This window comes from Hippoglossus stenolepis, chromosome 14, assembly GCF_022539355.2.
Source record: "Hippoglossus stenolepis isolate QCI-W04-F060 chromosome 14, HSTE1.2, whole genome shotgun sequence".
NCBI lineage: Eukaryota > Metazoa > Chordata > Actinopteri > Pleuronectiformes > Pleuronectidae > Hippoglossus > Hippoglossus stenolepis.
The window spans coordinates 13539208-13562089 of NC_061496.1; the positions used below are offsets into that span (position 1 = coordinate 13539208).

At 42.0% G+C, this 22882-nt stretch overlaps 2 protein-coding genes across 8 annotated transcripts in view; both read left to right on the forward strand.

Moving 5' to 3' along the window:
* The first annotated feature begins 1152 nt into the window (after nt 1–1152).
* LOC118120627 (dynein regulatory complex protein 11) lies at nt 1153–8190 on the forward strand. The gene is made up of 19 exons (XM_035175744.2): nt 1153–1339; nt 2239–2566; nt 2686–2805; nt 2968–3150; nt 3252–3323; nt 3473–3678; nt 3806–3890; nt 3981–4091; nt 4210–4285; nt 4472–4578; nt 4740–4826; nt 4907–4968; nt 5090–5172; nt 5563–5670; nt 5757–5956; nt 6229–6315; nt 6402–6579; nt 6663–6901; nt 7004–8190. Exons 1-19 carry the CDS (start codon nt 1329–1331, stop codon nt 7118–7120), a joined length of 2460 nt encoding a protein of 819 aa, XP_035031635.2. The 5' UTR covers nt 1153–1328; the 3' UTR covers nt 7121–8190.
* Nucleotides 8191–9749: 1559 nt separating this feature from the next.
* Nucleotides 9750–22882, forward strand: part of obscna (obscurin, cytoskeletal calmodulin and titin-interacting RhoGEF a) — a 28878-nt gene continuing 15745 nt past the window's right edge. For all 7 annotated transcript variants that reach the window (XM_047342822.1, XM_047342827.1, XM_047342826.1 and 4 more), the window contains exons 1-26: nt 9750–9997; nt 10758–10812; nt 10955–11221; nt 11804–11965; nt 12149–12253; nt 12363–12629; nt 12900–13169; nt 13390–13656; nt 13797–14060; nt 14154–14420; nt 14603–14872; nt 14992–15258; nt 15401–15667; nt 16094–16366; nt 16457–16720; nt 16825–17091; nt 17574–17840; nt 17933–18202; nt 18298–18564; nt 18658–18933; nt 19406–19672; nt 20375–20641; nt 21301–21567; nt 21649–21915; nt 22050–22316; nt 22414–22680. In XM_047342822.1, the coding sequence (XP_047198778.1) occupies nt 9992–9997; nt 10758–10812; nt 10955–11221; nt 11804–11965; nt 12149–12253; nt 12363–12629; nt 12900–13169; nt 13390–13656; nt 13797–14060; nt 14154–14420; nt 14603–14872; nt 14992–15258; nt 15401–15667; nt 16094–16366; nt 16457–16720; nt 16825–17091; nt 17574–17840; nt 17933–18202; nt 18298–18564; nt 18658–18933; nt 19406–19672; nt 20375–20641; nt 21301–21567; nt 21649–21915; nt 22050–22316; nt 22414–22680 (6220 nt within the window). In that variant the 5' untranslated portion in view covers nt 9750–9991. The remainder of the gene's footprint in view (nt 9998–10757; nt 10813–10954; nt 11222–11803; nt 11966–12148; nt 12254–12362; nt 12630–12899; nt 13170–13389; nt 13657–13796; nt 14061–14153; nt 14421–14602; nt 14873–14991; nt 15259–15400; nt 15668–16093; nt 16367–16456; nt 16721–16824; nt 17092–17573; nt 17841–17932; nt 18203–18297; nt 18565–18657; nt 18934–19405; nt 19673–20374; nt 20642–21300; nt 21568–21648; nt 21916–22049; nt 22317–22413; nt 22681–22882) is intronic.

The window sequence follows — 22882 nt, forward strand, 5'->3', positions numbered from 1 at the left end:
GTAAAAATGATCCTTTTCCAGACAAAGTGGTGGGTTATCGCATAAACCTAAAGGATCACTGTGGCAGAGTCACAGAGTCCAGAAAGTTAGTGGATTATTGGCCCAGCTTTCTGAATGAGGCCATTCAATAGTGGGACCATTGTTACATTATTACATTACATTACATTTAGCTGACGGTTTTATCCAAAGCGACTTACAATAAGTGCATTCAACCATGAGGGTACAAACCCAGAACAACAAGAATAGAGAAAGTACAATTTCTTCAAAAGAGCAAAACTACAAAGTGCTATAAGTAAGTGCCATTTTAAGTGCTACTAAATTGTTAGTTTTAAAAATGTTATTCAAGGTATAGTCGGAAGAGGTGTGTTTTTAGTTTGTGACGTATATGAGTGGTATTATAAGGACTCTCCAGGTTGGTTGATATGTTCTCATGATATGTTCATCTTGTCATTTACAATGGGAATACAGGCTTGCATGCAGCTTCCATTACATATAATTGAGTTGTAGTGTGGTTCTTGCAGCAGAACACCACATTTGCACATACACGAATCCCATTACATGACACAGTGTGATAGAGAACAGTGTCTTCACTGACAGGAAGGACGTCACCTGGTGTCTCAGTAGATGTGAAGGTGATGGGGTTCCCCTGGAGATAAATCATTGTTCTTTGCTCATGTCTGATGTGTTATTTAGTGAAGATTCTTATTCAGTCTCATAATATAGTTTATTATATTTTCAACATATTTAGAATATAAAAATTTTCAGTATTACTCAATTAATCATATATATATTTTCTTGTATTTATTATTTCTTCTTTTTTATCAGCTCTCTTGTGGTGTGTTGTGCACTGGTTTGCACCTGACCTAATATGTTTAATGTCCAATTAAATAAGATAAAAAGAAAAAAAGTTGGTGTGGTTTACTGAAGATGTCGGTCAAATAATAATAAATAAATGATTCTTGTGTATCACTGATTTATTTTAAAACAGTAGGTTGGGAAAACCTGAACGTTAATTATGATTATTATCATATCTTTGTTGTTTAGTGTAGTAATACAACTGTAAATGTTGCACTGTGAGTTTTAATTCAACAGATTAAACGGTAAATGATACAACTACGTGAGCAACGTCCGGAAACACGGTTACTATGGAGACGGTCCGAGCGCCGTGTCAACTTAGAGAAGCTGACATCGTGTTGAGCTAAGTTTAGCTACGTTTAGATAAGTTTAGCTAAGTTTAGCTAACTTCAGTTAATGTTGAACTGTTTGTAACTGTGTTCATTTATTTGATACGAGAAACTGGGAACGTTTCTCACTCTGGAGACGGAGACATGTCGCAAAGGTAAAACCTCCAACCGGCCGTAGTTACCATAGTTACCGTTGTTACTGTACATTTAACGCTAGCTTGTCAAATGTAACTTTAGCCAGTTAGCTAGCTAGCTGGGTTCATGCAAACAACAACAGTGAAGCTGTCGAGCCATAATGTTGAGTGTGAAGTGTGAAACGGACATGGATGGGCTTATTTGTTAAATATAATACTCAGTCTTTTCTAAACACTACTGCCGTGACACTTGAATGCACTATTAGGGTTTAACGGAAGTCATCATCCAACAACACGACAGAGAGCAACACAAGTGAATACAATATTTGAAAGTGTGTTTTTCCATACCTCACCCAGGGAAGCAGCACATAACAATATTGACATTGAAATATACCACTGCACCAACTGGTTCTGAATCAGTCCTGACACAGTGGTTGTGAGTGACTGCTGTTCATGGTACTGTGGTCACGTGGTTTGTGAAAACACGGACACGCCAGCTGCACTTTGAGAATTGATGCGTGTCTCTTCGTGGCCTTACGGTACAGGTATATTGATGTTGACGTACAGATAGTGGGCGTCTCCATGAACAAGAGTCAAGTGAAATATCTGTGTCACCTCTCAAGGATTTATTTATAATAATATTTAATATGAGCAAGTTATGAGTGCCATAATGAAAAATACCCCATTGTGTAAAGTGCCTTTAGATAATATATGTTGTGATTTTGCGCGATAAATGTAAAATTTTATTGAATTAAGTTATTGGGGACAAGTTTTTGTGAGGCCTAAGCTGCTGGAGGTAGACGAATGGATTTCTTGCTAATTCTTTCTTTCAAAGTATTTTATCTTTCTCAATTCTTTTGATCTTTTTAATAAGATAAAAGAGATTAAGATTAACAAAATGACTGTTTCCATTTCTTTAGGTCATACAATAAATTGTGGGCCGATGTCCAGTTAGAGTTGAGTCGTCTGCTGGAAGAGGAGCTGCCTGATGAGCCCCTTCGTCCAGAAAAGGACAGGGTGGTGTTCTTCCAGCGTGTGGCCATGTTTTATGTGCGCTACCTCCAAATCTTCAGAAAGCTGGAGGAGATCTATGACCAGGTCATCCACCCTCAGAAGAGACGATTAATTCGGACAATTCTTGATGGTGTGATAGGGAGGCTGTTGGAGCTGAAGAATGAAATGGTGGAGAAAGAGTTTTCAGAGTACCACTACATGGACGACATCGTTCATGATTTAAAGCTCAGTCCTGTGAGTTTCATTTTTCTGAATTGGACTTCTGAGATCTCAACAGTTACACTGACATATTCACACATCATCATCAATGTCTCTTCATAACTCAACTGCCACTTTCTCTGTTGTCACTTTAGGCAGACCTTGAAATCCCAATTCCTCGGTATTTCATCACTGAATGCAGCAAAGAATTCCAAGAACGAAAGACAATGCTGACAGATATCCTTAAATTGGTGGAAGTTACTGAAAGCCTAGAAGTGAGTGGAAAATCAGCCACATTTGAGATAATACCTCATTCACCTACTACCTAGTGTAGGTGAATGATAGAAATTTGATAAAAAGATATTTCTCATTCCCTGTTTGGGATATTTAAGTAAATATTTGTTATAGTTGGTCTCGTTGTTTTATTGTCCCTGTAGCCTCTAATGGTCAAGGACATGAGTCCGGAGAAGGCCATTAAGATCATTCAAATTGCGGAGAGGGCCCGCCAAGGACGCCTGAGGGCAAAGTTGAATGAAGAGAGCAGAAATATGAACAGGATGTACAAGACCAAGGACCCTGGAGCAGCTGACATTGAGTCGGCTGCAATCTGCATTCAGAAGGTCCTCACTTACTAATGTAGTACTACATGACTCTCTATTTACCCCGTCTCTGCCCTGTGTCATTGTACATATTAAAGGAGTTTGTTGAATTTGATTTGTAGGTGTGGAGAGGTTACGTACAGAGGAAGAGGACAAAAATTGCTCGGGAGGAAGAGATGATTTTTCTGGGAATGGTGAGTAATGTGCCATCCATTTCCCTACAACAACTCCTAAAGCTAGGGTAGATAATCCTGGAAAAGCTGGCAAGAGCAGGCTACACTTTGAAAAAAATGCAATCAAAGGTTTTCAACACATACAGTATTTTTTGTCACTCCGATCTTAGGCCATGGATCCAAAATATAAGGTGCCACGCCCTGCAGAAATCGCTGCCAAAGCCACAGAAGCTTGCAATCGGATTAAACAGCAAGAGCATGAAGAAGACTACCAAAAGTCAATAGTAGCCATTTCAAAACAACTACTAGATGTGGAGGGTCATGACATGAGCAACACCATGAAAGACCAAATCCGACAGTGGTTCATTGAATGCCGGTAAGGTGACACAGAGGGTGTTGATGGGTGATTTTTTACTCTCATGGTGTAATATTTAAATATATAATGACATAGAGTAGATGTGTTCTCACTGTTTTCCCCCTTTGTGTGTGTGTTTTTTAACCAGCGATGCTACCGGCTCATTTCCAGACTACCCCGATGCAGAGGATGGAGGCTCAGCTCTCATTTTTGCAGAGAAGAATCCTCAGCAGGTAAAAAAACTCCATCAATCTTTTATTGCACAGTTTCTCTGTAGTTTGCAGAAGGAGAAATGCAGTTCCATGTATATTTATTTTTCTCAGTTAAAGGAAGAAATTGCTGCAAAGGAAGAGGAGGATTCAAACAACAGGCCAAAAGGAAAGGAAGAAAAGAAGAAAAATGGGAAGAAGGACAAGGGGAAAACCGACATAGAAGTACAGTTTTATTAAATACATGTCTTTTACATAGAATAGAATAAATGGGATTTCATTTATTTATCTCAACCTTTGTTGGCTGTTCCACTCCTTTGCCAATATAACGTTTTAACCACAGGAAGAGGAGGAAGGGTTGAAGATGCTACCTTCGGCTTTTCTGCCAGACTTGGAAGTGGGAAACAAAACCTTTGAAGGTATGTTTAAGTTAAAGAAGGTGAAGATATCCTGTGGTTAATAGCAGTTTGAGAGTATGTTGTTCAGATGGCAACATGCAAGAGAGGATTTTTTTTAATTTTCTGGCCAGTTGACATCTTTCAGTGTATAATTACTTTCTATTCTTATTCGTGGTAAAGTCTGAAGTAAATGTTTGTCATCCTCAGATTTTTGGCAAAACCGCAACGAGTCCAAAAACTTTGTTCAGCGGCACGAGGTGGAGCTGATCAAGGAAGAAAAGAGGAAAGTCATTGAGGCAGAGATTCTACTACAGGTGATGCTGAAAACCGAACTGAAAGCACAAAGCCCAAACTGTAATGCTGCAGGCTGAAAAAACGCACTGTTTGTCAAATTCAGTGCCACGGTCACTAATGTTTAAACGTCATAACAGCGCCACCTGTTGTTGCACTCAGTGGCTTGCTCTGCTTGTATTAGGTGGACGTTCAGATGAGACAGGAGCTGGCTGAATGGAAACTGGCTGTGGATAAAGACAAGGGTGGTAAGACCAAAGGAAATGCCAAGGTACTGAAGTGAAACCCTGTGTTCACAGTTTACATTGATTTCCTCAAGCTGTTTCATTATAATACATGTTTACTTGACAGAAAAAGAAAGGATCTAAGAGTGGAAAGAAGAAGAAAAAGGAGAAAGATCTGACCGCTGATAGGTGAGTTTACACAGAGCCTAACATGAGGTTTATGATTTTCAGTGGAGAATAGAGTTGTACTAAGTTGATGTCAATGCAAATACTGGAGAAAACAACTGCATTACTTTTCCACTTCTTCTAGGACTCTTGAGTCTCTGTGTCAGGAGCTTGTGGAACAGGGCTTGTTGAAAAAGCCAAATAATGTGGCGCTGCAGGATTATTTAGGTAAGATTTGATACATTATTTGTGTAGAGTGATGTGTTATCTTAGATTTATTTTTATCTGCTCATGATCACAATTGTGTGTGAGCTTTTAACAACTGATGTGTTAACTCTCACAGTTCGGGAATTTCTATCTGTCAGTATCTGGAAATTGTGTAGTGGCGTGCTGCCCTCTTCTGGTTTGTGATTGCTAAAACACCATGATCACAGTGAGCTATTTCAAACTAGAAGGGCACTCAGAGAGAGAATTCCTCCACCAAGGCCCAACAGTTCCCTGATGAAACCACATTTAAATTCACTAGATCTGGATTTTTATTTGGATCTGCCACAAATTTGCTGACACCCGTAAATGGCATCCCCTAAACACTTTTTTTTTGTTCCCTTCTTTTCTCAGGTGATTACAGCTACCTTGGGACAACACTGAGGCAATATGACATTGAGCCCATGCCGTCACTGTCGGATGTACGACAAGTCTTAACTTTATATGGAATTTTACCATTAGGTATGAAAGTCTTTAACTTTACATTTCAAATTAATATAATTGGACAACTCTTTGTGTTTTGGACATAAGTTGTGTGTTGTTTGCAGGCTCTCAGGTGGTTCATGAAAAGGCTCCTCTGATAAAGGCCATACTACTAACAGGGCCGACAGGTGTAGGTAAGAAGATGCTGGTCCACGCCATCTGCCAGGAGACAGGGGCCAACCTCTTCGATCTGTCAACTCTGAACACGGCAGGAAAGTACCCAGGCAAGAGTGGCCTCGCCATGATGCTTCACATGGTCTTTAAGGTAAGACGACGCCTTGAAGTCCAAAGAACCCAGTTTCATTTCCATTTTAGAAAGTTGATAATGCTACTCTGAAGTTCTCTGAATAAAGCACATTAAAATATACTAAGTAAAGTAACTAAACTTCAGCCAACCTATCTGTGTAATGCCAAATCTCTTACATAATGACTGAATAAGTTAAGTGCCCCAAATCATTTAAAACATTTAAAAATCTATGTAAGTTTCTCACAGGTATTTATATTTATAGAAAGGTAAAATGTTTTGTATTTCCTCAGGTTGCAAGACTGCTGCAACCTTCTGTAATATGGATCGGAGATGCAGAGAAAATGTTCTACAAGAAAGTCCCCAAGGAAGAAAAAGAGGTACAACTACTCAGGATAAACACTGGGTGGCGTCATTATGTTGTGTCATCATACTTCAGTTATATTTGTTTTATGTGTGTGAACAGTTAGAGCCCAAGCGGTTGAAGAAAGATTTGTCCAAGTCCCTTAAGTTGATCAAAGGGGAAGATCGGGTTCTGATAGTCGGAACAACTCGAGACCCTCTAAGTGCTGACATTAAGTCACTGTGTAAAATGTACAGCAAAATCCTCCTCATCCCAAGACCTGACTACGGATCCAGATATAGTAAGATGTTTTGAAAATCTTCATTATGGTACTCTTTACTCCGTTGCTGTGAAAATGACCTTTCTGACTCTGTTTGCCTTCAGTCCTGTGGAAACAACTGATCACAAAGCAGGGAGGCGAGGTGACCAAGGCATTGGACCTCAGCTCTCTTGCGAAGATTTCTGATGGCTACACTCCAGGTCACATGGTGCAGGTGGTCCAGAGCGTTGTCACCAAGCGTCGCGTCCTGCAGCAGGCAAAAAGACCCCTGACCGCTTCAGAGTTTGTTCCCCCTTTGGCCAAGATGGACCCTGTGTTTCAGGAAGAGGAAGAGGCCCTTAAAGTAAAGTGGATATGCCATATGCAATTTCTAACATTACTCGTTTTATTGCTGGGTTTAATTGTCAGTTTACTTTAATGTCAACATGCTTGTTTATCCTCCCAGAACTGGTATGCAAAGACCCCTCTGGGAAAGAAGAGGATTAAAGCTGCCACTGGAAAGGAAGAAGAAGAAGCTCCGGACAAAAACAAAGATGCAAAGAAGAAGAAAGGAAAGAAATAAGTTATAAATTTGTTATCATGTTCATGTGTTTTTTGTCTCTCTCTCTCTCTCTCTCTCTCTCTCTCTCTCTCTCTCTCTCTCTCTCTCTCTCTCTCGACAGTTACACAACTGTAACCTTTGTTCAGTTCCCAAGAAAAGGTACTAACGTTTATTTTGTGACCAAACCCATTCTATTTGAGTCCTTATCACTAATTAAAATGCTTTCAAATATGTTGGATTTTTTTTCATGAAGATCTATAAATTATTCTCTGGAAAACTGTGAAAATTTGTAATAACAAACAAAAACAATTCAGGGGTGAAAACATAACCTTTTTGGCAGAGGTAAAAATCTGCCTGAATGTTATAGTCACAGGCGCTCATATACAACCAACTAAACTACATACTCTTGATGAATATGATCTAAAAGAGAATCAGTGGCCTATAGGACAGACTCGTATTGCTATAGTTATCAGAGCTTGGGCCATGCTGTAATTAGACGTGCCACGATTGGCCGTTTGATTTCAGTCAAGGGCATCTGTTTTAGTGTATGGCTACAGCTGCCTGGCTCTGACACTTCGTTAAGAGTACTACATTTGGGATGTTGTTGGCAGAAATAACACACTATCACAATGGCCTCACACACAACACCTGTATTGAGTGTTTTATTGGCGTCACAGTCTGGGCTTATTAGTAGATGACAACAGTAGGTGCATGTTTGACTGTATGTGTTGTAAACCTTCCTATATTATTTCATTATGACTGCTGTCAGATGTAGAGAGTCTGGACCAGAGGAAATGTGACACACAGGACAGGGGGGGCGGTTGTTTCCAAACACAGATCCAGAGGCTTAGGTGGACTGTTCAGCTGTTTTGTCGAGTTCTAAATTCACTCAACACATCCTCACATTGCCTTGGTTCCTTTAACATGTCTCTATTTTTAGGTCATGTGCACCATCAATAGGATGCTGCACACGTGAAGGCCCACATTTCAAGATGGCAGGTTGATCTTAGAGTCATCTTCAATCTCCCAGGACATGATTTAAAAAACGTTTCTTCAAGCAACACCCCTGTATAAAAACACCACACAGTTTAATCAAATAAAATACCAAATGAATATACAACCAAAAAGTGTGTCCAAACTGGCTGTTTCTTCTATTCCACTCAAATGTCAAGGAAAATCTATATTGTAATGAATGGGCTGCTGGAGAAAAAGCAAAACTGGTTTTCTTCTGTGGGTCACCAAACCCCTCTCGGTGACGACAAGTTGTTTTGTGTGCCCCGGCAGGACTGCACAGAGATAATCCTGTCGGTAGAGTTTCACTGGTCTTAAGGAGTGCTCTGTGGCACATGCAGCTGTCTGTCAAAATGAGGGGAGCACAATGCTGGGCTGTGCTGGCTTTGTTCTGTTTGGATGGCTGGGTGAGGGAACCCCACAAACTCAAACACCCTATAAATTACCAATGTCGTAATTGTAACTGAAGAAGGAAGAGGTAGAGCTGGGTTGATTGGCATAAACCAGCTCTCTAGGTAAAACAGACTTTTGGGTTTGCAGTGGAGAGCTGCTGATGTGTTTTTCAGTCTGATATCATTTGAACACTTGTTATAAAGATCTTCATCCACTTTGTTACTTATTCCATTTTATAGGTATTTGTCTCTTTAATTTGTATGACCTTTCAACATAAGCAGTGCTGGAAACTCCCTGTGGAGATCCACAGACTTTGATCACTTTAACCTGTGGATTAGGACACTAATGAATAGGCTTCTCAGAAGGCTGTGTGATTAAACTGCATCAGTCGTATACTGTGTAGACTGCTCTACTCCTGTCTATGGACAAACACATTCTTGAGATCTTGAGCAACCGAGTATCATCGCCCTGCAGTTGTATAATTGGTAAAATTTGAAGACATTCCCTTAAAGACAGATTTGAGATATTATGCTCAAGAGGCAAAAAACATGTTTTGTGAGGCCACCATGACCCTGGACCTTTGACCACAACATCTAATCAGTTCATCTTTCAGCCCAAATTAACATTTGTACCAAATCTGAGGAAATTCCCTCAAGGGGTTCTTGAGATGTTGCATTCACAAGACTAAAAAACATGTTTTTTAATGTCACAACTTACTTTTTGATCTTTGACCCCCAAATTCTAATCAATTCATCCGTGGGTCCAAGTGAACGTTTGCATCAAATTTGAAGGGATTTTCTCGAGGCATTCTTCAGATATCGTGTTCACAAGAATGGGATGTAGGCAAACGGAGGGGCAAGCAGAAAACAAAATGCCTGCGGCCACTGGCTTTCGACAGCACGGAGGCATAAAAAAGGTTGTGTGTAAAACATCAGATTACTGTATAGACATTACACATTTTGCAGTCCACTTACACATTCATCATGCACACAAGAAAACCATCAAACACACCAAGCCCATTGTGTACATTTGATTGTTTTTGGTGCTTTCATTGATGCTGATCATGAGTCGCCTCACGCCATTAAAGCCAAAGCTATCTTTGCCCTCATACTGACAGAAGGCTATTTTGGAGGTTAGTATGTGGGAAGAGATATGTCAGCTGTTCAGCACTACGCTCCATCACAGCAAAAAAACAAAAAAAAAGGAGGGAGAGAGAGAGAGAGAGAGAGAGAGAGAGAGAGAGAGAGAGAGAGCAGAGTGTCTGCTCTGGGGACTGAGATGCAGTTCACAGACATAGGTATGCTCTCCCTTGGATAAACGATTGTTGTTAATCTTATTATCTTAAAGGCTTTGTGAGAAAAAGTCAAGACCGGGACAGATCTGTTGCCATGGATGTTTTATCCAGCTGTTTTTTCAGGTGAAGGTGTCATCACTGGTGCAACAAGAGGACATGCAAGGATACTTTCTCTCTAGAAAACATTTGTTTGGATGAAGGTGGGTATATTACTTTAAGGCATCTGGTTTGTTCTTATATTTTAGTTTTTTATGTTATTGTTTTGCTTTGTTTGCATATTTTAATAGAACCAAACTTTTCACTATTGATTGAATATGGTATGATTGGAAGTTTTTATTTAGTTGAGTCATTGTTTGGAATTTGGATTTCATTAAGACGTCATAACGTAATCGCCCTCAAGAAGCAATTAAGATAATTGTTTGCAAATCGAGTGTCACTCTGTGACGCACAATGAAATGTGATTTTTAGCTGATGATTAATTAGAAAGAGGAAGAGGAAAGAAGGATCCTACACATCAGCCTCTGAAACGTGTTTCAGGATCTCAAATACCATATCTATCAGAGCTTGCAGCCTGATAAAGGTGGCATCACAGCTGAGTCTATATTGGTGGTGCTGAGCTCAGTCAAGTGAAGTGACAGAAATTACTCTGCTCATTATGACAGTGAAGGACTGGTATGCCATCACAGGGATCAACCATACGACAGCGTTGCCATGCGTATCCATTTTGATAGGCTAGCGTTGGCGCTTTAGATGTGAAAGTTATGCCATTAGTTATGTCATTGTGCATCTGCAGAGTTTACCCAATGAAGCTGAGTGTCCGAAAGTGTGAATGAGGCGTGAGGAAGATGGTAGCTTCATGGCAGAGAGACATTACCTGATGTGTATTTTTAAAATCATATAGTTTGTGATTTGCCTTGTGTGATTTCTGTGGTAAAAAGTAAAGATTTCATTATCACACAGAGAAGCACAGGAGACATGGGAGACAACATACCTGGAGGAATAGTCGCAGCTGCAAGTAAGTTCACTTCTCATGCTCATGTTTATGTTCTTGCAATGTGAGCCATTCGATCTCTAATGTTGTGTTGTGTGTGTGTGTGTGTGTGTGTGTGTGTGTGTGTGTGTGTGTGTGTGTGTGTGTGTGTGTGTGTGTGTTACAGAGAACCGGCTGCAGGTGGTGAAGGGTTTGGAGGATGTGGCGGTGTCTGAGTGTGAGAGCTGCTCCTTTGAGGTGACCCTCAACCTGGCGTACATCGAGGGCGTGTGGAGCAGGGATGGGATGCAACTCAAGTCCAAGCCCAACTGTCGCATCAGCACGCACGGGAGGAAACACTCCCTCATACTGAACAGGGCGGCTCTGGGAGACGCAGGCCTGTTCTCTTTCCAGGCTAATGGCATTCAGACCTCAGGCCAGCTCAGTGTCAGAGGTGAGATAACTCGACTCTTTCCCTCATCTGAGAGGGTCAAGTCCAGGTCAACGCAAAGACGTGTCTATGACCCTATTGAAATGATGGGAAAGCCTTCTTGTATGTCCGATTACTTTGGTGATCCCCAGACCTTCTAGCTTCCTCAAGCACCACCAACAGGTTGTCATTTTTTAACACTTTGAATAGTATTGGACATTAGAGTGTCATCACCTTCATAAATGAACAAACCAAAGTCATTATTGTCATGTCTAGAAAATAGGTAAGGACCCAAATGGAGATGCCACATGGGAGTTCTAGAAAACAGTCTTTAAAGTAACAACAAGACATAAGTGAAACTAATAAGGGCAGGACAAGTAATCAGAAAAGGTGGCAAAGCAGACAGGAAGTAAGAGGCACACAAAAAAAAGTTTCAAAGTAAAACAGGATATAAAGAACCCTAAGTGTAAACAAAGATATATATCCAAATTCAATCCGTGAATATTTCTGGGGTATCAAAGAGAGATCTGACAAGTAGATGCACAAAGTCCTGTTTAAGTTGCTTTTAACTGAGTTTATAGTCATGATTTGGATTTCTTTTGCCAGCTAGGGACATCCACATAGTGAAGGAGCTGGAAGATGTTGACACAACTGAGCGTCAACCCGTGAACTTCATGTGTGAGGTCAATCAGGTGGATGTGGATGGTCGTTGGCACCGAAATGACAGCAGGATCCGATCTGGGCACAACATCAAGATCAGACACCAGGGCAAGTGACCAACCATAACAGCTTTATAGTAACTAAATACTCCTAAATACTCCACTGTGCCAAGAAGTTGCGTTTGACTTGTAACTTCTGTTGTTATGGGCAGAGCCTAGGTGTAAATATATACATGAAAAATAAATAAAAACTTGGGTAGAAAAATTTAATTTTGCTTTGATCTGTGTGCAGATAAAACTCACACCCTGTGCTTTGAGTCGGTCAGGCCAGAGCACGCTGGAGAGATCAGATTCACTGCTGAGCGTGTGTCATCCTATGCAACTCTCACAGTTAAAGGTGAGCCACCAGACTGTTAATGTCACCACATAACATGAAATTATAGAGGAAATAGTGTCCAACACGTTTTAGTCACTTTGGGTTTACAGCCTTTTCTTTGCTTCCTCAGAGCTCCCGGTCCAAATAGTGCGTCCTCTGAGGGTGAAGATTGCCATGTATCGCCACCGGGGTCTGCTGGAGTGTCAGGTGTCACGACCCAATGCTCAGGTCAGGTGGTACAAGAACAGGAAGGAGCTCCTGTCCAGTAAGAAGTACCAACTGATCAGCCAAGATGTCTACAGGCAACTGACCATCGACGACATCTGCTCCTCGGATGAGGACACTTACACCTGTGATGCAGGAGATGATACAACCTCGTGTCAGCTTCTGGTGGAGGGTGAGATGCTTGTTGTCACAGTAACCATAGCAGTCACAGCTTTAACTTTATGGCCGGGTTTATGTTTTTGGATTCTTGTAGCAGCACTTTCACAATGCTTACTGTGTCATAAGTGATACCTATCAGAAAAAAGAAAAACACTTAAAAATAAGATGTTTTTGTGTGCATGTGTTTCTTATGTGATCTAATATTCTTCTAATGCGGTATTATTATTGTAATGTAAGAAATTGCATCAGTAGTGTGTAATGTGTATCATGGCTGTGCATGCAGAGCAGGCTATCCGCATAGTGCGGGGGATGAGCTCAGTGGAGGTGATGGAGCCGAAGCCAGCACTGTTCCAGGCGGAGACCAGCCTGAAGTCAGGGAGGCCTCCACGATGGACCCTGAACGGTGAGGTACTGGAACCGTGTGCAGCGGTGAACATCGACAGGGACGGCACCGTCCACAGTCTCTGCCTCACCTCCACGGACAGCTCCATGTCGGGCCCCGTGGTCTTTGTGGCAGGCAAGAGTCGCTCCAATGCTCAGCTCACTGTGACAGGTGAGTATCTCAGACTCTCTGAGCATAAAGCTCGAGGGAAACAGTTTATAGGTTGTCATAGAATATTGAATCTTTTAATAAACAAGTTAAGAAGTATCTACTCAGTGTTTTAGACCTCCAAGGGACCTTATCACTACCATCTCTTCAGTGTGATCCTGATGAGAAACATGGATCGAGTGAATGGACGTTCAAATTTCTCTTTTCATTTTTCCCCCTGTAGAGCGACCTCTTCAGGTTGTTCACCACTTGGACGATGCAAAGGTGAAGGAGAACAGCTCTGTGACTCTGAGCTGTCAGTTTGCTCCTTCTCCCAGGGTGGTGCGGTGGTTTAAAGGTCGCACTGCTCTGAAGACCTCAAACAAGTACAGCATGAAGAGAGACGGGAAACGAGCAGAGCTGACCATCCATGGCTTGACGGGAATGGATGGAGGGCAGTATCGCTGCATGGCTGGAGGTTCACAGAGCACAGCACATGTTACAGTAGAAGGTATGATGGATGGATGGATGGATGGATGGATGGATGGATGGATGGATGGATGGAGAGAATGGAATATTTTCAGATTGTTATTCTACTGCAACTGTTTGTTGTTCTTCATATAATTCGTCGTCTTTGTCTTTATGATGTAGTGCGAACGCTCAAGTTGGTCAAACACCTTGAACCAGTGGAAATTGAGGAGGATGGTTTTGCCACTTTCTCATGTGAGCTCAACTACGTGGTCGCCAACGTGGAGTGGCTCGTCAACAATGTCCGGATCTACTCCAGTGCCATCAACAGGATCCAGCACATGGGCACAATGCATAGCCTCACAATGAAGACGCTGCAGCCTCAGCAGAGCAGGGTCATCTTCAAAGCAGGCCTTCTTTCTGAGACTACAATCTTAAAGGTCAAAGGTCAGCTAAGTAAATGATCAGATGTTTTTTATTGTTAATTTCTTAGAAATATAGGAGCCCCATTAATCATATAACATCACTCTCTGGCTCCAGCACGTCCAGCAGTGTTCCTGAGGTCTCTGGAGGATGCAGTAGGAGAAGAGCTGGGGGAGGTCTGTCTGCAGTGTGAGATTTCCAAAGAGACAGTGACCCCTGTTTGGAGCAAGGATGGTATGGTCCTGACGGCTGATGATAAACATGAACTACTCCAGTTCGGGAGGTCCATGGCGCTGATCATCCATTCACTCAGCAAAGATGATGCTGGACACTACACCTGTGACTTGGGGACCAGCCAGACCAAGGCTAAAGTCACAGTGCATGGTGAGAACCAGGGAAAGGGTTGTTTGTAATTTTCGGAAGTGCTCTTTACCTTGAAAATCAAGTACTCACATTGATTCGTCTGTTAATCTGTAACCTCAGGTGAAATTTTTTAATACTAAGATGTTGATAGTGTTAATTTTTAATGGTGTCAAGTGTTACTGTGTGATTACGTTTATTTACAGACTTGCACATCACCATTGTTCATCGTATGAAGACAACTTCCGTCCTGGAGGGTGAAAGCTGCACTTTTGAGTGTCTCCTTTCTCACAATCTCGACGATGAGGCTTCCTGGACAATCAATGGCCAGGTGGTGGTCACCAACAGCCGTACCCAGGTTATCAACAAAGACCACAAGTATGAGATGACCATAAGAGACGCCATGCTCACTGATGCCGGAGACGTGGTCTTTACAATTAAAGACCTCAGCTGTAGAACCATGCTTTTTGTTAAAGGTGAATACCTGGCTGTTTTAGATCAAATCTTCAACAGTTTTATATGTTTGTGTATGTGAGTATACCTGTCTCTTGTAAGAGAATCCTGCTTGTAAGTGTTTGTATTTACCCTCCTTCAGAGAAACCAGTGCACATCTTCAGGGACCTGCTGAATGTGAAGGCGGTGCCAGGTGAGGACGCAGAGCTGAGCTGTGAAATCACCAAACCAGATGTCACCATCCGTTGGCTGAAAAATGGTCATCTGATCAGACAGAGCCCGAAGTACGAGATGAGTGTGGAGAAGAACTTGGCGCGGCTGGTGATCAGGAACACCACCATCAGAGACTCTGGAGAATACTGCTGTGAGGCTGAGGGCGTTGCCTCCCGTGCTAAGCTGGAGGTTAGAGGTAAGTGAGAGTGTTCAAACTTACAGTAGTGTTTGTTATTTTAGAGTTACTATCCAACGTCCCATTTTGCAATGTAGGTTGGTGACCACAGTACTACAATCGAAGGTTGACTTAATTTTCTGAACTTCACTGTGCCTCACAGAACTCCAGCACACGTTTGCGAGGGAGTTGAGGGACACGCGAGCAGAGGAAAAAGCCAAAGTGACCCTGGAGTGTGAGACCAGGCAGCCAGCCAAGCGTGCGACCTGGTTGAAGGGAATGGTGGAGCTGAGGTCTGGAAGGAAGTACGTCATCAGGCAGAAAGGCGTGCTGCTGTCTCTGACCATCTCCTGTCTGGACAAATCGGACACAGATATTTACACGTGTGACGTCGGTACCATGCAGAGCCGGGCACAGCTGACCGTGCAGGGTGAGTACATCACTGTGGTTTAGAGATGATCTTGTACAGTAAGCTTGGAGAGAATGGCAGTTTGTTTATCAATTCACAAAGCAAATACTAAACGATAAAATGAAGGAATACACATATGGAATTCCACAGGCAGTACAAAGCTGAGAATTTAAGAATCAGAAATATGATAGAAATTGCAGAAATCAAATTAATAACATAACAATAAACAAATTAATTAGCTACTTACTTACTGTATATTTAATTCTTGAATTCCAGGGCCTCTGTTATTCTATTAATATGTAATAAGTACAAAACCCAAATTTATTCAATATTGTATGTCAGCAGTTTTATCATTATTTAGTATGGATGTTGATTGAAGCCTCTAGTATCTACTGGGCATGATGTCTATTAGGATTTTGACTCTTCTTTGTCCTCTGTATAACTCAGGCCAGAAGGTTTTGATTCTGGATGAACTGGAGGACGTTGAGTGTCTAGAAGGGGACACAGTCACATTCAGATGTCGAATCTGTCCCAGCGACTACATTGGGGTTAAATGGTACCTGGACGAGACTCTGCTGTACACCAATGAGCTCAATGAGATCCAGATGGTGCCCGGAGGCTACAACACGCTCACATTTAAACAGCTTGCCCGTAAAGACACCGGCACCATTTCCTTCTCGGCAGGGGACAAAAGATCGTACGCTTCGCTGCTTGTAAGAGGTGAGGCCCAGTGTGAGTGGAGTTTTAATATGTGCTTTTATGTCACAGTCCATTTGGTCTTGACTTGGTTTCATCTCTTTGTGCTCCCAGAGAGGCGTCCCACCATCATTAAAGCACTGGAGGACTGTGAGGCTATTGAAGGAGGTGGTTTGGTTTTGTCCTGCGTGACCTCAAAGCCTTGTCACATCCTCTGGTACAAAGATGGCTGCCTGATGTGGAGCTCCTCCAGATATTCTGCCAATCGCTCGGGCTGCGAGGCTCGACTGACGTTTCGAGAGGTGTGCAACAATGATGCTGGGGTGTACGAGTGCAGTGCAGGATCTGTTACTACTAGAGCTGTTGTAACTGTCAAAGGTATGAACAGAATTGTAAAAGGACTGTAGATAAAAGGCTTTCACTATTAAGAGCCAATTCCAATATAATGAGAAATGGCATCACCTGTCTCTTGTCTGTTGTAGCCATTCCTGCAGAGTTCACCAAGACCCTGAAAACTGTGGAGGCCAACGAAGGAGAGACTGTGACCATGACCTGTGAGTACTCTCTGCCGGGGGTTCAGGTCATCTGGAGGAAAGGCTTTGAGAGCATCAGGCAAGGAGACAAGTACGTGATGAAACAGAGAAAGACGATCAACTCTATAACCATCAAAGCCCTGAAAACTGAGGACTCGGGAGAATATACCTGTCAGTGCCGAGATCACCGCACAACAGCGAGTCTCAAAGTGCACGGTAAGAACCATGAAACCCAAAATCACAATCTTACTCAAAAACTGAGTTTTACACTTTTACAGCTGAGCTCAAGTTGTATTCATGAGTGATGACTCAATACAAATTGTGTTTAAAGGGATCGTGCTGATTGTTGACATAAGGCAGAGCTCACCCAGAATCATTTTTGATTGATTCACAAACAGAAAATAGACACTCAGTAGAGCACATCCCTCCACCAAGGCCCAACCCCTTAAAATCAAGTTGCATCAAATTTCAGACACTCATGTGCCTGATTGTTTTCATCAAGATCCATTAATTATTTATGGGGAAATGGTGACAATGTTGGAAAACGCCCACACCAAAACTCTTCCCATGTTAAAAAAAGTGAGAAAACATTCCTGGACTGCCCCCTTATATAGACTCACACCAAAAATATCAATCCCTGATTCATTCCAAATCCTTCCACCGAACCATGTGTGTCATGTCATCTTTTTGCTTTCCAGCTATTCCTATTTCATTCATACAACAACTGAGGAACATCCAAGCAGAGGAGGGCAACAATGTGACATTGCGCTGTGAGCTGTCCAAACCTGTAATTACATTTGAATGGAGGAAAGGAGATGAGCTGTTGAAGAATGGGATCAAGTTCCAGATCAAGAGGAGGGAGACCACACTGGAGCTTCTGATCTGGAAGCCTGTGCATGAGGACAGTGGGGTCTACAGCTGTGTGTGTGCTGATCAGATGACATCTGCCACCATCAAAATCACTGGTATGACATAATTTTAAAATAAGCTGACAAATAAAATTGTATATTTATAAATAATTATTTATCTAAATCTATTGTTATTTATGATTCCCCAGCTCTCCCAGTCACATTCAAGCAGAAGCTGAGGAATGTGCTGATCGAGGAGGGCAACACCGCGACGTTCCGCTGTGAGCTGTCCAAGCCCGGTCACACTGTGGAGTGGAGGAAGAGGGGGGATGATCTCATCAGGAACGGAGAGAAATATCACATACGGCAGAGAGACATGCTGATTGAACTGAGGATCCTCGATGTGACGCCTGACGACAGCGACATCTACACATGCATCTGTGGGAACATAGAGACGACTGCAACTCTGACTGTAAATGGTAGGTGTTTATTAAATCTATTTTCATAAGAAAATAGCATAATTAAATATACACAGATACGTCGTAGTTAAATTATTCACCTCCTTTCCATTTAGCTCTTCCCATCACCTTCAAGCAAAAGCTGAAGAACCTCCAAGTGGAGGAAGGACACAACATCACATTGTGTTGTGAGATCTCTAAACCTGGAGTCCCGGCGGAGTGGAGGCTCGGAGGAGACGAGTTAGAGAACGGAGAGAAGTACCAGATTAAGCAGAGGGACACGGCTCTGGAGTTGACCATCAGAGACGCTGTGCCAGAGGACAGTGGTGTATACGCCTGTGTATGCAGAGATCAGAGGACGAAGGCCACTGTTAAAGTTATCGGTACGCTCACTGTGTGATCTCCTGCATAGTTGTTCACAGACTCGTCTTCATTTGCTTTGTATGTTTAAACCGTGTCTGTCCTTGGTTCCACAGGTGTTCCTGCCACATTTAGAACCAGCCTGAAGAGCCGGGAGGCTGAAGAGGGGAGCAGTGTGACGTTACGCTGTGAGCTGTCCAAGAAGGGCGTCCTGCTGCAGTGGCAGAGAGACGGTCAGGTGCTTTCTGAGGAGGTTTCTGGAGGGAGGTATCTGATGAAAGTAGAAGGAAAGACGGCTCTGTTGACCATTCTCAGTGTCCAGCCAGAGGACGCAGGGAAGTACAGCTGCATCATGGGGGACGAGAAAACCACAGCTGAAGTCAAAGTGAAATGTAAGTTTGAAGCGCGAAAAGACCAATTACAACACATTTCATCCATATTAGTACGTTCACGTACTCAGAGATATCAGTTCCATAAATGTGCCAGATTTTTTTTCATCAAGATCCCATGAATTATTCCCTGGAAAACACTTTGAAAACATTTTGAAAAACACTCTTGCAATCCTCAACTGGATCCACACCATAATCCTTTTTATATGTAATCCTGCTTACAAACAAACCAACCAACCAACAAACAAACAGACAGGAGTGAAAACATAACCTCATTGGCTAAAGTCAATACACATAAACTAAGTATTAAGTTCAACATCACATGGTACAAAAAATGTGAGGCTGTTGTGTCTTCTGAGTAAGTCTGGTAGAGGCCTCTGCATAGGCTCATTCAATTTAAGTTACAATTCACTACTTTCTTACTCACTGAGTAAAGAAAACATAAGAGTGACTAAAAGAATGACTCCCATGACAGCACAACCTGTGGCATTCAAGCGAGAGATCCAGCGTCTGGTGGCGAAGGAAGGGGACAGTGGTGTTTTCTGCTGTGAGCTCTCCAAACCTGGAGCTCCAGTGGAGTGGAGGAAAGGCAGAGTTGTCCTGAAGCCCGGACAGAAGTATGAGATGAAGCAAGAGGGACGTCTCACTAAACTGGTTATCAACAATATAGAGGAGAGTGATGCTGGGAAATACACCTGCCAGACTAAAGACTGCCAGTCAACTGCTGAGCTCACAGTGAAAGGTGAGACACGTTCTGGTCAGAAAATGCTCCCTGAAACTTTAAAATCCTGATTTTTAAGTATTTCCTTTTTTACAAATGTGTCCAACAGAATCCCATGAGCGCAGACGTCAAAGAGGTCAGCTTAATAAAAACAACGTAGTTTCATTTAGACTAGTTTTATAGTCATCCAGCCTGAAGTCTGATAATGGCTTTTGAGTGATCTGCCAAGATTACATGACTCAGTGACTCATATCATATCTTTATCATTTAGACAATAGTTTGTAATTCAATCCATCCTCAGCAGTTCTGTAACTAAATAAAACTATTATATCATGTAGAATGTTCATGAGGTAACTCATCACTGATAATCATTATAATATTATAGTATCATATATTGTAATATTTATATTACAATCCATAATTTGTTGTATTATAAACTGTTATCAGTGCCCACTGTTCATCTTAAATGTAGTAGTTTAATTATGAGCATGACTTGTCTTGTAGGCATACCTGACTACTGCAATATAGTGATAGAATATGTATTCTGTTAATTCTAGTTCTACATAATTATTTTTAACATGGTTTTTCTTTGGGGACTCATTTATTGTGACTGGTTCTTCATCCATTCTTTTTTGTCTCTAGATTGTGCCCCTTTGTAAACTGTACCATTAAAAAAATGTACATGTATTTAAAGCTATTGTTCTGGTTCTCGGTTGTTTTCAGGTTTACCACCAAGTTTCAAGATGCCACTCGTCAACCAGGAGGTGACGGAGGGCAGCAGTGTGGTTCTGCACTGTGAGCTCAACAAACCTGCCCCGTCAGTGGAGTGGACGAGAAGAGGTGAGCCGCTGAAGAACGGAGACAAGTATCAGATGAGGAAGAAGGAGCTCCAGGTGGAGATGAAGATTGTGGACCTCAGTCTGGACGACTCGGGAGATTATACCTGTTTGTGTGGAGACCAGAGCACAACAGCAAGGATCCTGGTGAATGGTGAGTACAGTGGAGGGTGCATTTAGTTTCTTTTGTGCATTTGCTAGAACTTGACCATACGGTATTTTTAAAAAGTTGAATGTAAATACAACTGACTTTATAATAACAGAGTTCAACACTACAGAACTAAATTCAAAATAGACAATTAAGAGTTTTTAAGTGAATTTCTGGAATGCAACCTATTTTATGTATTTATACTATACACTGAATATGCTGTTGAACTGAATTTTATCAAATATACCAGTGCCGCATGGTAATATAGCAAGTTGTAATCGGTTTAGAACAAATGTACCACAGTGGAGCTCATTATTAAATAATTCTAAGTTAATTTTAATACAAATTTAATACATTTTTCAATATAGAACAATATGTTCTCTGAAAATAATTGTAAAAAACAATGCACTGGTGGTGTGATATTTTATCTGCTGCACTTGGCAGAGCTTTGAACCAGCTTGGCTTCTGGCATCTATCTTTGCAGCTTTTGCATTTCTGTTGATGCTGTTTGATTGTTTTTGTTTTGTTTGCATTTACTCCAACAGTTTTTCTTACATTAACTATGTAAGTTACTGTAACTTAGACATATCCACCAGCAACACTGAGTAAGAAATTTATTTATCAACATGTTTTAATCATTTAGATGTTTTATTTCCCCTCTCTAGAACAGCCCATCAAATTCCTTCAAGAACTGAAAAATATCCAGGTGCAGGAGGGTAACGGGGTGACACTGAGCTGTGAGCTCTCCAAACCTGACACTCCTGTGCAGTGGAGGAAAGGAGACAGTGTGTTGACCGGCGGAGAGAAATACCAGATGAAGCAGAACGGCTCCACGCTGGAGCTGCTCATCAGGAAAAGCCAGCCTGAGGACAGTGGCACATACAGCTGTGTTTGTGAAGACATGAAAACCTCTGCCACCATCATCATCACTGGTTAGAGGCCTGACCCATTATAACACATGATGATGCTCTGATAATTTGCACATCTTATATTGTGCTTCTCAATTTCCTCAGCGATTCCGGTGACTTTCAAGCAGAAGTTGAAGAACCAGGAAGCCGTGGAGGAGGGCAGCGTGATGCTGCGCTGTGAGCTTTCTAAACCAGGAGTCCCAGTGGAGTGGTGGAGAGATGCTCAGCTTCTGAAGGAGGGAGACAAATACCAGACGAAGCAAGAGGGCAGGATGGCTGAGATGCTGATTAGAAATGTAACCCTCGCAGACTCAGGGGAGTACGGCTGCTCTGTTGGTACTGTAGTGACTTCAGCTGACATCAAAGTAAGAGGTAGGCTTCACTCCAACCAAGACTCCTCTGTATCTGAAACACAGTAAGATAGACTTGGTATATCATTGGACATAAGATATAAGAATTCTTTCTAATTTTGGATTCTGCTTAATTTGCTGTTCTTTTTTTCCCAGCGCTCCCTGTAACATTTACACAAGAGGTTGAGAATTTGGAAGTGAAGGAAGGGGACAGTGGAGTTTTCTGCTGTGAGCTCTCCAAACCTGGAGCCCCAGTGGACTGGAGGAAAGGCAGAGTTGTCCTCAAACCTGGATACAAATATGAGATGAAGCAGGTGGGACGTCTCACAAAACTGATCATCAACAACGTGGAGGAGAGCGATGCTGGGAAATACACCTGCAAGACTAAAGACAGCCAATCAGCTGCTGAGCTCGCCGTCAAAGGTAAGACCAAGAATCTGAAAATATGATTCAGTAAAGAACTGCTCTGAAGTTATTTTCAGAGAAAATAACCACTGATGATGGGTCTACTCTCTCCCAGCTCCTCCCATCACGTTCAAGATGAAGTTAAGGAACTTGCAGGTGGAGGAGGAGAGCAGTGTGACATTGAGCTGTGAGTTATCTAAACCTGGCCTCGCTGTGGAGTGGAGGAAAGAAGAGGAGCGTCTGAAGAATAATTTCAAGTATCAGATCAAAAATCGAAACAGCATCATGGAGCTGACCATCAAAAACTCCCAGCTGGAGGACAGTGGACTCTACAGCTGTGTCTATGGCGATGCCAAGACGACAGCCAATGTTACCATTACACGTGAGGGAGTGCTGCATGCAAATATGTTTTTATGTTTAATCCTTTTTAGAAATGAAGAAATTCACAATATTTAGGTTTTAAAACTATGCATTTAAATTAAAACAGTGCAAAAGCAGGAAACATTATCTTTCAAGGAAAACAGCAAAACAAACACCACTAACCAAGCAGCTATATTTTTATGCTTTTAATTTAATAATTTGTT